At 37.5% G+C, this 16,796-nt stretch overlaps 1 protein-coding gene across 12 annotated transcripts in view; it reads right to left on the minus strand.

Moving 5' to 3' along the window:
* NEDD4L (NEDD4 like E3 ubiquitin protein ligase) overlaps nt 1–16,796 on the minus strand; it is a 406,323-nt gene that overhangs the window by 95,877 nt on the left and 293,650 nt on the right. For 8 of the 12 annotated variants that reach the window (XR_006101806.1, XM_042448262.1, XM_042448261.1 and 5 more), the window contains 4 exons: nt 15,607–15,739; nt 12,513–12,689; nt 5,423–5,497; nt 977–1,036 (listed from right to left, as the gene is read on the minus strand). Coding sequence is in view for 11 of the 12 variants with exons in the window: in XM_042448262.1 (XP_042304196.1) it covers nt 977–1,036; nt 5,423–5,497; nt 12,513–12,689; nt 15,607–15,739 (445 nt within the window). In the remaining variant the exon portion in view is untranslated. The remainder of the gene's footprint in view (nt 1–976; nt 1,037–5,422; nt 5,498–12,512; nt 12,690–15,606; nt 15,740–16,796) is intronic. The other 4 variants (XM_042448263.1, XM_042448258.1, XM_042448259.1 and 1 more) reach the window with 2 other exon arrangements.

A 16,796-nucleotide genomic window follows, 5' to 3' on the forward strand; every position in this document is an offset into this window, starting at 1 on the left:
AGACACTTGGCACAACACATGGAATCCTTGATGGAGAGATTTTACACTGGAGGAATCTGATGGGGAGGGGGTTAATGAACTACTGGCAGTCTTACTCCTAACAAAAGTGAGTAGCAAGATTTCTTCACAACCCTAGTTCCCTTTCACATCTCCATTTTTTCCTAAATGAACTGAAACTTGTTTTCAACACTTTTGACCTGTAAGATGTGACTGGGTTTGTACCCTGCCTGTGCATCTTTTTTTTCTAGATTTTTCAAATCATCTAATTTAGAAAAGGTAAAGAACCAGGAAGAGCTTTTTCTCTCCCAAACCTTTCAAAAGGTTTCTAATGCTTTTCTACTGTTTCCCAGCAGACATTCCCATTTTTGTTTTAACTCATCACTGCTCCTACATTTTATAATTCTCTAGATCTAGTCCAGTATGCAAGGGGATCTTGTAGCCACCTTTGAAATTATGTAGAAGTTGTAGCTACAATATCTTCTACATAGTCTCAAAAATGCTACATGATCTCCTTGCATACTGATATTCTAGACTAACACAGCTATGTCTCTATATCTAGTACAAACAAACAGAATTCACACAGATGCTTCCTAGTATGCTAAAGCTGTGCCAATTATTTGCCATTGGAATAAACTCTGGATTGTGCATGGGAAGTTCTGCCACAGAAATATACATGTTTAAAACCATTTACCTCCTCTCTTTATCTTTTGGTATAAGAAGCTACAAAGCAGCCTTTGGAGAACCATGATTTCCCAGCAACAACAGTATGTATTTTGAGTGTTGGGAAAAGACAATTTAATCTCACAACTGAGGCACAACATGGAAGAAGACATCTGCAGAAAGTGTTAGGTGGAGAAAGATTTCTGGAAAATAACTCATCTGCAGAAGACCTACAAAGCTGGCATTCTGAAGAGAAGAGAAAAGAAGAAAAGGAACTGAGAGGAAAATATATTTGTCTTGATAAAGATGTTATTACCGTTGACTCTTCACCACCAGTGACAGTTGAAGAACGGACTCTCCTAGATGGGCCACTCGGCTGTTAAATAATAATAATTGTTACAATTAAGGCGTGATCAAGCATGGATGTTATAGGTTATGTACATATGTTCAGGAAAAGGAGGAAATAAAAGAAAACTTTATATTTGAGTGAAAATTTGAATTAACTTTTTAAAGGAAGGAAAGCAGGTTATGCTGTTGACAATGAAGTGAAATTAGTGTTAATCATTACAGTAGATTTGATGTGCTAGTCTGGAATAATTGACTTCGTGATCCTAAATATTTATGTTTGTATTTTTTTATCAGTGGTTATACAGCACTCTAGCAGTCCCAGCACAACAACAACAACAACAACAACATTTATATTCTGCTTAATCTCAAGGAATTCAAGCAGATTGCAACAGTAAAACAAAATACAGTTAAAAGAAAAATACGTTAAAAAATCTAAGATCCCCATCCCTCCCCCCAAGGTCCCACTATCTGATGTTACAGCAGAATAAATGATTCTATGTCTTCATCCAAAGCATTTATGTGCATGAGATAAGGAGAAAAACAATGTGTTGAACACTACAATAATGTATCTTAATTAAATATTTTCATTTCCCCCTGCTCAAGATACAAAGCAATTATCTAAAATTCAGATATGAGACATTTAGAAATTAAATGAAACAGATTTATTTGGCCACCAGCAAGTGCAAAGGCTTGAGTAGAGTCAAGTTAAAATGGAAGAAGCAGATTTTCAATTAATTATATGCCCTAGCAGGAAAGAGGACCGTAAGTGTGTTTGTGTGTATGTTGTGCACATGCACGCATACAGAGAGTACAGTTTAACTGCTATGGGGAAAAATATGCTGTATGGTTTGTTAGAGGTCTGATTCCAGAATTTTTTTAAAAAAAGATCTTGAATTGTGACAATGTTTAATTTAATTGACATTTAAAAGGAGAAAAAATAAGTGAAGAAATCATTTTTATTTGTGCAATGTGCCACAAACAATAGATTAATGTTGTATCAATCTTGAATATCTCACGCAAACCAAGGAGAGGGTGACAAGTGTTTTGTTGCAGTGACATCATTAGCCATTTTTAAAAAGGTGAGTTGCAATGACAGAGCACTTAGAAAGAAATACAAGCCAGAGAATTTATGTAGGCAAGCCAAAAAATTACAAGCAACAGGACAATTCTATGCTTGTTTACTTGAAAATAGCAATGCTCAAAGGGGTTTTTTTTTGAGCACACATGTTTCTAAGCAAACCATCCTGATCTGCACATTCTAAACTAACACTGGATTGGAACATAGTTAACCTTTGGATTTTGCCCTTTTCCAGTTTTGAGACATAGTTCTTGGTTCAAAAAAGATATCAAAAATGCATATAAAGACATGCATTTCTGGGTAAAACATGTTCTAAATGTGTAATTTGTGAAAAAAATAATAATTTAGAATATAGATTTAATTCATGGAAATTTTCATCAAGGCAGCCACTTGGAGAATAATGTAAAAACATGGCAGGATCAATTTAAGAATGGAAATATGCGAAAGTAAAACAGCTTAGAAATAGGCAACACCATCTCTCTCTACTTGGACATTGCTTATTTACACTGTTTAGCTCAGTTTATTCCCAGGTAGATTTGTATATGATCTAGATTCTATACCATTGCACAAATAATTTCTGAAAGTCCTCTGAACTTCCTAAGATGTTTGGGAAGAGAAAAGAGGTATATGGCTGGTACTGTTGGAGAAACACTCATCCTAAATCCAGAACGGAGAACAGAACAAAGTCCACTTTTTTCTAAATTATGGTTGAATATAGTGCTTGAAGAGGCAACATTGTCAAATAGAAAAAATGGAAGTGTAAAACTGTGTTAGTCTCCAAAGCAGAAAAAGAAAGAATGCAAACACATTAGCACCTTTTCCTATTTTCCAATCATATTGTTAAGCTTGTATTAAGAAAACAGAAATTGCTTTAAAGCTAAAGTTCATAAAATCACAACTTAATATAGTGTGTGTGCATGTGTGTTAAATGTTTGGCAGGACTGGTTGTTTTCTGTTGTCTTACTTGTAAAGTGCCATGTATATTTATGAAGCTATAAGAATAAAAACAACAACAATAACAACAAGAAAAAGTAGTAATTGTTAGGTTTTCATCTTACAGACTTACAAAACCCACTTAAATCACAATCCCATCCGTGTCTACTCAGAGGTTAAGTACCTCACTGTTTAACAGGGTCTATTATTTGGTAACTGTAGACAGGACTGCAGCTTTAAAATGGCAATCCTAAGCACACTTCTTCTTCTTCTTGTGAGTCTTCAAGTTGTTTTCAGCTTATGGTGACTCTAAGGCGAATGTGTCACAAGGTTTCCTGGGGTTGAGAGTGTGTGACTTGCCCATGGTCACCCAATGTGTTTCCATGGCCAAGCAGGGATTGGAACCTTGATCTCCAGAGTAATAGTTCAATGGACAAACCACTGCACCATGCTGGGTCTCCACACTTCCTGGGAAATAAACCCACTGTGCTAGTTGAACTGACTTCTGAACAGACATACTCAGGATTGCCCTGTAAATCAGTAATCCAGAAGTTCTCAACTTTTATTTCAATGGCTGTTCTTTCACCCACATCTTTGACACATACGCATATGTTTATTATAACACATAAGTGCACTTATCTATTATGGAACTTGCGTACACTCCACAGCCATATATTTAATTAGGGATCATTGATTCCTTTGCCTTTGCATGCAAGAATGTATATTTACTATATTTTTTGTTCCACAGTATTGTCCTCATATTTGAATGTCCAGAAGTATTGCAGAGGAATTACTGTGTGAAGAAAAAACTTTTTTTAAAAAAACACAGTGTTTTCTTCATAGGAAACCCCAGAAAAGATGTGGGAATTTTGACAGCCGCCCCAAAATATGTTTTCTCCACAGCAATACTTTGGGATGTTTGAATACCAGAAGAAAATTGTGCAGAAGTCTTGTTGCTCAATTATATTTCTTAACAAGTTTTCCTGAATGTTAGGAAATCTTTTTCTCAACCTGTAACTGAATAATTGTGAATATTCTTTACATCCAATAATACATTTACATTTAGACACTTATACTTACTCATTTATACGCTTACATTTATTGATAGCCAAACACAAGAAACACAAAGCCAAAATCCACATATGATGAAAGTGCTAAACCTAATGAGAAGAAAATGCAGCCCTGAAAGCGTATGCAGCCCTAAGACTTTGTTTGTTTTGAGGCTCCCAGAGCCCTCCCCACATTTAATTTTTTTTTAAATTTAAAAATGTCCCCCTTAGGGAATGGGGGAAAAATTGTAACACCCTGGCTATTTTAAGACAGGAGAGGTATTTTTGTCAAGAAGCAAACAAAGTGAAATTCCTTTCCTGGGCCTAAAGGACTCAAGGGGAGGCCAAAACACATGGTGAAATGGCCTTAATGAGTTTTGGGGGCATAAGTGGTCCTGTTTAGGTTTAAAAAGTAGTAAAAATGGGGACAAGGTGGGAGAGCTGCTGATCAGATCCCAAGGGAGGAGCAGTCCAAAAAGCCAATGCAATACTGGACTGCATCAACAGGGGTATAGTGTCCTGATCCAAGGCAGTATTAGTGCCACTCTACTCTGCATTGGTCAGATCTCATCTGGAATACTATGTCCAGTTCTGGGCACCACAGTTCAAGAAGGATATTGACAAGCTGGAATGTGTCCAGAGAAAGGCAACCAAAATGACCAAAGGTCTGGAAACTAAGCCTTATGAGGAACAAATCAGGGAACTAGGGATGTTTAGTTTGGAATAGAGAAGACTGAGATATAATAGTTATATTTAAATATCTGAAGGGATGTCATACTGAAGATGGAGAAAGCTTGTTTTCTGCTGCTCCAGAGACTAGAACATGAACCAATGGATTCAAATTACAATAAAAATTATTCCACTTAAATCTTAGGAATAACCTTTTTACTATTTGAGTGGTTCAACAGTGGAATAGATTGCCTCAAAAAGTGGGTGATTCTCCATCTTTGGAGGCCTTTAAACAGAAATTGGGTGAGCATCTTTCAAGAATGCTTTATGTTTGTATTACTGCATGGCAGAGGTGGCTCTAGATGGCCCTTGTGAACTCTAAGATTCTATGATTTTATTAATACAGGCCCCCCAAAAGACTCCCCCTGGCCAAGCAACAGCATTATAATCACATGTGACTTCATGTATCCCCTCCAGTCTTAGTTAAAGCTTTCTAACCCCAGTATCTATGTTCTCTGTCCTTCTTACACAAGAATACTTTGTGTAAGATAAAATATAAGTTGGATCATCACTGAACATATTTCCAGAAGTGAAAGTGCCACAGCTCTAAACACAATAAAAACTGGAGCCAATATACAAAACACAGAAGAAAGACTGAGAAAATGGACCAGAAAATTGCACTCACCAGTGTTAAATGGGACTGCTCAGCAACTGCATCAGTTACACTGCAAGACCTTAACCTTGCAGAAGGATCTCTTTGCTGAAAGAAGGAAAACACAGTGAATCATTAAATTTACATCATGTTTGGAATTTCCATCCAAAACAAAGTAAGTCAGAATTACTTTCCATATTATACTTGTCCTTCTTCCAGTTTCCTCAGTTCAGGGACTGAAAACTGAAATCTTCACTACAGTGTTTTACTAATCAACTCCAAAGAAAACGAATTCAAAGACATAGCCATGTTAGTCTGGAAAATCAGTATGCAAAGGGATCCTGTAGCACCTTTGAGACTAAGTGAAAGAAAGAAGTTGGTAGCATGAGCTTTTGCAGACTTAAACCTATTTTTTTCAGATGCATGTTTACCAAAGAAAATGGATTATAAAACTTGCTTCAAACATCAAGAATAGATGGGGAAAAATTCTTGATCATTCATATAGCAGTGGTAAAGGAGGGAGGGAAGAAAATAATACTATTAAAGGAACATTTTCTTCAGATGATTTAAAACAAAACAAAACATGCAAACCAGACATGTGGAGAAATAATACGGATAATACAATCGGCCCTCCTTTTTTATGGGGGATCTGTTCCACACACACACACACACACAGCAAAAATGAAAAAAACGCATATTCAAGCCCTATTGGCTTGAATGGAGGCATGCTACCATGGAGGCACGCGCTTCATTTTAACTCCCTCTGTTTGCCCCCTGCAGATAATTGAGTGGCACGGATCCCAAGTCCGCGAGAATGGAGGGAGGATCGTACTATGCTGAGTTAATACTGACAATCTTTTAATGGAAAAATTAGATATAAATGTGATAAATGAATGGACTATGCTGCAGGGTTGATGTAATAATTACTGAACACTGCTATTTAGTGCACATCAAGGTGCATTACAATGCTCAAGAACTCCTTCAAACACTATAAAGTCCTATGTAAAATTTTCAGCATTTCTAGTCTTGTATCCAGCAGTTTCAGGCTATAGAATTAATGCAGTTTGTCAGAGCTTTAACTGCCATGGCTCAATGCTATAGGATTCTGGGAGCTGTAGTTTTGTGAGCTATTTAGCCTTCTCTGTCAGAAAATTCTGGTGCCACAACCAGCTACAAATTCCAGGATGCCATAGGATGGAGCCATGACAGTTAAAGCAGTGTCAAACTGCATTAATTCTGCAGTTTGGTAGCAGCCTCAATCTGCCTGTGCTACGGAGGACCGCTGGGGGATCAAATGCCTCCTCTGTCTGTAGCCCTCATGCCCTCAGCTCCCAAATCTGCTTGAGAAGATTGTGGAGCCTCCATGGCTGACTGGTGAAGTTCAAGGGAAACTCAAGTTGTAAAAGCAACATGCAATGTTGTAGGCAGCCACAGTTTGTTCTTTAACTAGAATTTCAAGCTAGCTCCTTCATTTGGAAGCATGGGACCTCACAGAAGGCCAAATTGATAAAAGTATTTCTTGTGGTAATAAGGATGAAAGTCCTACTTTTCTTATGCTTATTGGTTCTATTCTTTAGTATAAAATTGAGAACAAAACTAGGGCTCCGGACTGAGCTGTAATTGAGCTGGACTGAGGTGGAATTGATTCGAGAGCTTTATTTCTGAGCACAATGTCTTCTGAGCTGATGGCAAACAAATAAATGGACTGAAGCATAAACAACAGAGGCATGAATTTTGCAGTAGGTTTTCTGCTAATGCACTCATGCCATAAATAAATCCAGCCCTTCCTCAGCACCCTTCTGTCTTTTTCTCTCTCTCCCTTTTGCACACATTCTCTCCACTCAACAAGACTGCATCATACTAAGCTGCCCTATCCCAAATCAGATTGGTGGTCCATTGCACTCACTATTGCCTGCACTGACTCCCAGGCAGATAATGAAACAGGAATCTTTCCTATTTCTACCAGGAGATGCTGGAGAACATTTCCCTCAGGCTAATGCACTTGTTCTTGTTCACAAGTAGGCTTTAATCCCAAATGAGTCTGCTGTTATGTTTTCCTCTGCATGTGTGAGGTTTTTTCTTTCTTTCAAAATCCCAGCAGATTAAGCAAAAGAAAAAGATTTTGTGCTATGTCTGTCTCTTCAGCATTTCTCTGGTAATTTTGATCTGTGTATCCTTTTGCAAGATTGGCCGATTCTGCAGAGCGACCTTTCCCAATCTTGGGTTCCAAGATGTTACTGGACCACAACTCCCATCACCTTAACTACCAGCCAAATAGGGATGGTGGTTTTTGTAGTCCAGAGTTGGAAAACACTGCTTTGCAGTATTCATACTGTTGAATGACCTGCCAGGAGAGATTTGACAGCATATTATGTTGACTGAATTTAAAACAGTATTATAGACCTATCTCCTTTGGCAGGCCTAGCCAATTGATTTTAAAGTATGAATTTTAAATTGGTATATTTTAAATTTTATGTTGGACAATTTTAATGTGCCTTAAGGTTTATTTCTTTTAACTTAAAAAACAGGGAAATACATTTAGTAAGAAGCTGATAGTTAGCAGGAATTAATAGTTTCTTTGGAATTCTTACATGTTATGACATCAGGGTGGCTTTTGGGAGCCTTATTCTTTTGGCAAAGAGCACAATCTATTTGGCTCACTGATTAAAACTGAGATGATGATTTTGAAAATGTTATCCATCTTTAAGAAAATGGTATCCATTTTTAGCAAGGACACTTTAAGAGAGTTCTTTCAAGAGATTATTTGTCCAGTTGACTTATCCATCCAATCAAATCCACACAGTAAGACTTCATTTCTTAGTTAGTGACAGAGGACATACCTATGTGCCTGAACGCTTTTTACAATATTAGGCAACTGGAACCCTATTTTTCCCCAGCCAATGCTAACTATACTTTCATAATAGTAAACTCAACTCAAATTTCCCAGTGATTTTCTTACAATGGGCTCGGGGAAATGATTGCTAAATTTCATAAACCTCTTAAATAAAGGTTAATTGATGCAAGTCTGGTGAAATTTTTTAAAAAAGCTATTCTAGTTGAGCCACATACTCATGCAATAAATATTTCATGTCACTCTGTATTGTCTTTCCAGCATCAGCATTTCTCCTTCTTTTTGGAACAGACATTTGACTTGCAGCTAATTGCATATCAAATAAACCCATTCACTCAAGAATTCAGTCCAGAGCAATGTTAAATAATTGCCAGATACAGAAAGTTCAACAAAATTCAGACTATACAAATCTTTCCTTTCCTCAGCTGTGTTCCCTTTTTTACAAATTACATATTGTATTCAGAGGATTATGAAGACTAAACTGAGACTGCCATATTTTGGGCATATCATGAGATTATATGACCCACTGGGAAAAAACCCCAATAACACTCAGTAAAGTGGAAGGCAATAGGAAAACTGGAAGACCACAGTACAGGTGTACTGATCCAGTCAAGGAAGCAAAGGCTTTGAATTGACAAGTCCACAACAGGGCAGTCGATGACTGAGAGGCCTTGGAGGTCTCTCACTCATAGTGCTGACATATGTAAAAGTTGACCTCATGGCAAATAATGAAAACGGCAACAACAGAGTAGGGCAGAAAGACATACAGACACATATTAAGGACAATCAGAAATTGCATCTTCCTCCCACATTTTTTGGTTCTCAAATAAGAAGAGGAAAAACTATGTTTTGCCAGGATTCAAAGTAATGTTTTGCCAGGATGCAAAAGTTAATATTTTGCAAGTAACTCCCAGAATCCCCCAATTAGCATGAACACTGATCATGCTGGCTGGGGTATTCTGGGAAATTTGGTCCAAAAGAGGAACATTTCCAAACTTTGTCAGTTTGTCACTTCAATTAGAATGTCAGAGTATAGGGGGCCTTGCCTAGGATGTTGCCATCTTATTGTTGAATGGTGGGATAATGGGGTTAAGGTAGAGGCATGTTGGAGTGAAGAGGGTTGCATAGTGAAGCAGAGGCCAAATGTTAGAACCTTGAAACCAGAGAGGTCAAGGTGAAAGTTTCACTGGGGAATTCCAGAGATACTAGGCCACAATTCCACCATTGCTTTGTCTATTAAAGGCAGCCTGCCTCATCATTGCTCACAGAGTGGGAGTGTGACAAGCCTCTCTAAGGGCTCTTCTAGATAGGTCTAAAGAAGCATGAGGTCTTGTAATATAGCTCCTTGGATTTGCAAGGTCTTGCCAGTTTGTTGTTGCCCCCATGTCCTCCTGTTGCTATTCTAGATATCTGTAAGATGCAAATAGTTGCAAGAAGTGGAGTGAAAAGTCGCCACACCTTCCTCTATTAGGACCCCTGCACTGGATCAAATGTCTTCCAGGGATAGAATGAGTCCTTCCATTTTCAGAACACATGGTCTGTATCCAACCCAATGTATATGAATTACATGCCTGCATTTTCTTACTGGAGACTCCCACGGTAGGCCAGTGGTAATCGCTTTTTACTAGTATGTTGTACAAAAGATGCTTTCTCAAGTATACTTGTAAATTTTATTAACTATGGAATTACTTCAAGTAGGCTTTATGTCAATCAAAAATCATTACACCAATTTGATTGGTCTACTAGTTTCACGTGACAGCCAAACCACACTAGTTGCATAAGCAAAAGGAAGGTGTATGTTTGGCCTGCCTACCATATTCGGCATTTGATCTACATAGAACTGCCTTGATCAGAAAAGCCTGCAAATGATTTGCACCATTCAGGCAAACTGGCAAACTTCCATGGTGATCATAAGGGCATTATGTTCATTCACCAGTATTCCATTATCATCAACTCTAGAGAAAACAGAGGTACTTGCAATAGGTACCCCAAGTCCAGGGACGGAGCTTTGTCATCCAGTCCTGGACGGGGTCACACTTCCCTTAAAGGACAAAGTTTGCAGTTTGGGAGTACTCCTGGACCCATCTTTACAGTTATCATCCCATGTGGATATGATAGCCAGGAGTGCATGGTATTAACTTCAGTTGATACACCAACCTGCGTCCCTGCGTGGACTAAAAGGACCTTGAAGCAGTGGTACACATACTGGTAATCTCTCTTTTAGATTTCTATAATGCACTCTACATGGGGCTACCTATGTACCAAGTTCAGAAGCTTCAAATGGTGCAAAATGCAGCAGCCAGATTGGTCACTGGAACATCTAGATCAGATCACATAACAGCAGTATTAAAATCTCTTCACTGGCTACTAATTAGCTTCCAGGTGCAGTACAAAGTGTTGGTTATTACCTCTAAAGCCCTACAAGGCTTGGGCCTGAGTTACTTGAGGGAACGCCTCTCCCTACACAATCCGCCCTGCACTCTCAGAACAACCGGGAAGGACTTATTAGATTATGTAAACACCAGGTTAACAACAACTTCCCACAGGGCATTTACTGTCGTAGCTCCTAAATTATGGAATAGCTTGCCGGAGGAGATCTGTCTAATTACCACCTTAGATACCTTTAAGAAGGCACTTAAGATGGATCTCTTCCGGCAGGCCTATCCACCCAATCTGCTATAAGAGAGTTAGCAATACCCCATCTCTATTTGTAAAAATATGTATTTTAAATGATGATTTAGTCTATGTATTGTATTGATAGCAGTTTTATTGTTTTATTGAGTGTATTTTATATGAAATTGTAGTTTGTTATCTTGTAATGTAGTTTCTATTGTTGTAATCCTACCTCGATCCGCAGGGAGAGGCGAGAAATAAAAATAAAAATAAATCTTTGCTGGAGTAGTTCAATAAAAGTATTTTCTAGGTTACATAAATATATAACCATTTTGGCCTGCCTCTTTATGGAATCATGCATGGGAATGACCATTTGAACAGGACTTCATTTTCCACTTACATTCATTTAATCTAAAACTTTGTCTCTGGGAACAAAATGCATATTTGCTAAGTATTTTACAGTCATGCCTCAATGAAAAAAGGTTTCTATATTTGGATTCTATATCTCTTTCAAACAAAAGACAAGCTGATAAGGTGTCCCATTAAACTGTGATTCACTGTGTACTAATCATTTCTTCCCCCTTCCATTAAAATACCCTAACAGTACCCTGATCCCCACTGATATCCAACTGAGGATGGGAGGGGGAGAAAAAAAAATGGAATGTGGCAGCACCTTTAAGATTTACTGGTTTTTATTTTACCATGAGCTTTTGTGGATATAAAACCACTTCAGATGCAGTACAGTCTCAGGTATAAAGCATATTTGTGCAGTTGGGAAGTGGGAGGAAATGTAACAGGATCCAGAAATATGCAAATCATGTCTCTTGTCCTAAAGTTTCAAAAGGCTGGATGAGGTGATACAGGTCTTTCAGACCACTAACAGTGGTCAGTTAGTGTTCATGTGTAAAAGTAATAAATCAGTTTCCCTGGGTTAAAAACCAAACGTTCAGTTCAAAACTGAATATATGCCCTAGGAATATCACCATAACCCTTTATGTGCACCTGCAGATGGTAAATTCTAAACACACAAGAGCAGATTGCTTCCAGTGACAGATTTTGTTACAAATTACCCATTACCTAAAGGGTGGGACCCTGGGTCATTTTTTTTAAAAGGTATGTTTCAAACCCCCCTCCATTTTCTCCATGTGGTATAGGGCGGCCATTTCTGCCGCATTGTTTAGCCCACTAGAGCCATTTTAGGACCAAGAGAGACTTGCATCAAAGATCATATACATAGTATTGCTACTTGGTGTATTGTAGAAGTGTGTAAATAAAATAAGGGGGAAGTATTCAAACATGCTCATCCAGAGGTTGGACAGAACACATCTGGTACACTGACTCTGCAGTACCCAGGGAAACCCAAATCCTTCAAGACATACATATGTGAATCAAAGCATCCTGCAAACACTTTGGAATGCTCAGTATATTATTATCTTTAATGTAAAAAAAAGCCCTTTGTATATTATTCATATTTAACAACATTATTATTACTCACATTTAACAACATTTGAATCCTGTGCTCAAGCACAAGGAAACCATCAGTTGAAAGTGTACTATCTTAACACCTGGGCATTATAGATCATTAATGTTTACAAGAATTTCAACAATTCAAATTGATATACCGGGAAAGAAAGTAACATAAATACTAAGTTTACTTACAATCATAGAAGAAAGTTGTTCCCCATTGGAATCAGGAGTGATCTGAAGTCTTCGGTTCAGTTCATCAGATAGCTCTTGAGGACTGGTCCGAGAAATGGGCGAAGCAGGTGGAGGTGGCAAGGACAGACTTAAGGAATCACTGTTTGCATTGACTTCTTCTGAAATGGTTTCCCAAGGCTGATGAAAAGGAAAGAGCTTATGGTAAATATGCAAAAAAGTAACCTTCCCCGCCATTAAATCTCTGCACAGCCATTCCAAAGAATGTGAATAGTCTCAGCTGGGTGCTTATCAAGTGAACTTAACAAAGTGATATGTGCTTTTAAGGACTCCCTATACCACGGTTTGCATTTTGATAATCACTATTGCTGTTAACACATTGTACTGTGGAAGGGAGTGGGGGAAGTGAAGCTAGTAGATACCAGAAGTAATCACAGAATTGCAGAACAATTCCTGCCAGTATTAGGTTCTTTAAAAGGAATGAAAATGTTGCATAGAAGGTAAGCAAGTACCTTCCCATGACCATAAGTTAGAACACACACTGAGCAGTGAGATCCTCTGTCTGTAGCTACTGACCAGGCTGGGAATAACTAAAGCATTAACCAGTATTTTTCAAAAGAATAATGTTTCACTGGCATGAAAAGCATCAGGGACCATAAAATATGCCATGGTTACAACAAATCCTCTCCCTTTGATTTTATGTAATAATAATAATAATAATAATAATAATTATTATTATTATTATTATTATTATTATTATTATTATTTGTATTTGTATTTCCTGCTTCTCCCAAGGACTTGAGAAAACAGTAATCTATATGGCTTTAGCTGACCCTAAACTTAGAAGCTTCAGACTTTTGCAACTGGACTTCACTTTTCAAACATTTTGGAACATTTACTTTAAAAGAAATCTAAAGCTGTGTATGTTCTTTCAAGTTGCCTGTTGACTTACAGTGACCCCATAGGGTTTTCTAAGGCAAGGATTACTCAGAGGGGTTTTTGCCAGTCCTTTCCTCTGAAAAATAGCCTAATAGAACCTGGCATCCAATGGCAGTCTCCCATCCAAGTACTAACCAAAATCAGACAGGATTTGGTGCCTTTGGGGGTATTTAGGTCCTTAAATTTAAGGTAATCAAAAATCACTTAGCAAGACATGAAGCAGATGGCACACATGTTAAGATTTGTACAGCAAGTGAATAAAATTAAATTCTAATGTCTTCAAATCTGAATTTGATGCACAGAAATGAAACAACTGATACAATAATTATTCAAATTAATAAAACAAAATAACATTTCATTAAATACAAATACTTCCTCTCACTATACCTTTCTTCACCCACCATCTCAGCCATCCAGCCTGAACTGTGGTCTAAATCAATACCTCATTTTTTGATTATAAGCAAACAGGATGTCAGGCTGGAAATTTTGGGGAACTCTTCTGGTTTAATTTTCCAAGCAAAATGACTACCACCAACTCTTCCATTATTTCTAGTTTATATACATGTCCACCTAGACCATCTGTGACTAATTTGTAATGGGCAAAAGCAATAAACAAAAGACAGAAGACAGAGTGAATGACATGTAAGTAGCTACATTTAGTTCCTCTTTGCTCAGAAAAACCCCAAAAGCAAGATCATCAGATTTATTCCAGTTGCTATGGAAAACTCAAGACTTGTTTAATACTAGGATGATTATGATTATATGTTCATTTTTTCATTTAGTACAAAATATGCAGCCAGAGTAGTATCAGTGATGACATATGCACTATCCAATGGCTGTTGGAGACAATCATGTACAGAAGGTCACATTTGTTACATCAGTTTTTAGTTGAGATTCTACAGCATCTGGTATAAAATTCAATGTGTATATGACTGTGTGTAAGTGTTTTCACAGGTATATGTACTGGTAATACCTTACAATAATTGCTTTTCTACTGATGGACATGCAACAGAAAGAAGAATATAATGTGCAGAGGAGAACATTCATATCTCTGAAAGCATATACACTTAATGGTCACTGTAGCACATAAGGTACATTGTTGTCCTTCCAATAAGTCTGTAGACATTTTCTTTCCTTGCATAAGTGTGACATAAATAATGTTTGTAAAAACATCAGAGTCTTGAGCCACAAGACTTTTGGTTATTTTTGCAACAACAGACTAACATGGAAAGTATTCATCAAATTCATTTTTATTTGCATAGCTGCATGTGAGTAATGTAATGATCTCCCCCTTCTACATTTAATTAAGTATATGAAGTAATCAGAGGCTCTGCATGAGTTCTTCAGAGAAGCCATGTTCCAAGAATATTTGTTACATACAAAGTCATGCAAGTCACCATCAATACTGAGCAAGACATTTTACAGCTACAGAGCCAAAGCTATGGAATGACATCCCCGAGGCCAATGTTTTAAAATTGATTTCTTGCTGATATTGGCTCCAGTTGCATTTGTGAAAGCTAGTTTCTATGCCAGACGTATTTTTATGAACGTACATTTAGATGCATGTCCACCTTCTGAAGCAACTAGCTGAATGTCAATATTTTGGGGACATAATTAGGGCTAGATCTGAGGTTTTTTTAAAAGGAGCTTATCTACAAACCATTACTGCGGATAATGCAAGTTAACAGTCAAATCCAATTCAAGGCATGGTTACTAAAAAGGAAGTGCTACTAGGTGCAACAGGGTTTAATCCAAAGTGAGTGTGAACACAACTGCAGGCTTTGTGAAATATGTACACTGCAGAACTTGGGAAAAGTTATTTTTTTGGATAACTCCCAGGGTCTGCTAGCCAGCATGAACATCAAGCTTTATTTGGTTTTCCTATTGCCCAATTACCATTAGAGTTAAAAGCCAGGAAGGGCTATTTTGCTATCTTTAGCATATAATACCCAAGGAAGAGGAAAGTTTTAAAAGATTTTAAGAGAGACAACAGCAAGGCTGGATGATGGAGACATACCGGCAATTATTTTACCTAACATCCTTTAACACACATTTAATTTTTAACTTTTACTTCCAAACAATCCAGCCATTTTAAATGCACAGCCTGTAAAATCATTAAGGGCAATAATTCAAGGGTCCATTCTACTCCTGCACATACTTCAGGTACCTCTCCACCCTCCAAAGGCTCTGGATCCAAATCCTCGCTAATGTGTCTCCTGGATCGAAACCTTCGGTGGGCTGCCTCTTGATTTATCTGCCTGATGTTGTTGTCTGATTCGGATCCCACATCCCTGAAATGTTGGGTTGACAAAAGAATAATAAGTTGGGAGAGGGAGCATGATCATTATTAGTTGTAGTACTGCTACATTAACACCAAAATAAAAGAGACAATTTCAAGCCCTACAGGCTCTTTTCTATGCATCTGATAATTATTAACAAAGTCAGCAAGTGATGACTTATTTCTCTGGGACTCTAGCAAGTTAAATTAAACAGTAATAAATATGTACCAAAAAGAAAATAAAGCCTAAAAGCCAGCCTCTGCCATTAATTTCATGAAAGGAGAATTTCAATGCTTTTAGTAGCAAAGATGACAAAATTCAAGCATGTAAAATACAGTGCATAATCGATACAAGGCTGTTACTACACTGATAAAATTATCTTAGTTTTGTGTTAATAATGACCAGCAATATAACATTTCCAAACAGTGAGTAAATATCTCAAGGAACATGAGAGTATACTTCAATCTCCACTACTTCTCTTCTTTCATTTTCTTGGAAGAGAATGGTAGAAAAGGGGTTTTAAAAGTTTAATTACTGGGAACTCTCTACTATGAATTTGGTTTTGCATGCAAAATTGAAACCACTTAAATCTTGTTCTGGGTATTTCACCATCACCACTCAGGTTTTTTTGAGAGGGGCGATGGTGCCATCAAAGCTACCAACATAAGTTTCAATACATTTATCCTTACAGCAACAAACAAAATTGCTTTAGGAAATTCCTATCCTGTAATATATTTCATTGCTTTAAGCAGAGAATGAAATTTTAACATCAAATGAATTGGACAAGGTTATGAAACATGAATCAGATACCAATACAATACTACCTTGTCCAACAAAACATGAAAAGGGCATAGAGCTCTGGGAAAAGATTATAGTTTAGTGGCAGAGACTATGTGAAAAAAAGTTTGGTCCTTGGCATTTCAAAGATCTCATTCAGCAGGGCAAAGAAAGACTCCTTAATGAGACTTTGCTCAGTTGGTGTAAGAGCAGACTGAACTTTGCAAAAGTCCCCCTACTGGTACCTTGTACTTTAACTCTGATCAGCCCTAGCTCACACTGCCAGAAATGA

The sequence above is a fragment of the Sceloporus undulatus genome, chromosome 2 (assembly GCF_019175285.1).
Source record: "Sceloporus undulatus isolate JIND9_A2432 ecotype Alabama chromosome 2, SceUnd_v1.1, whole genome shotgun sequence".
Lineage (NCBI taxonomy): Eukaryota > Metazoa > Chordata > Lepidosauria > Squamata > Phrynosomatidae > Sceloporus > Sceloporus undulatus.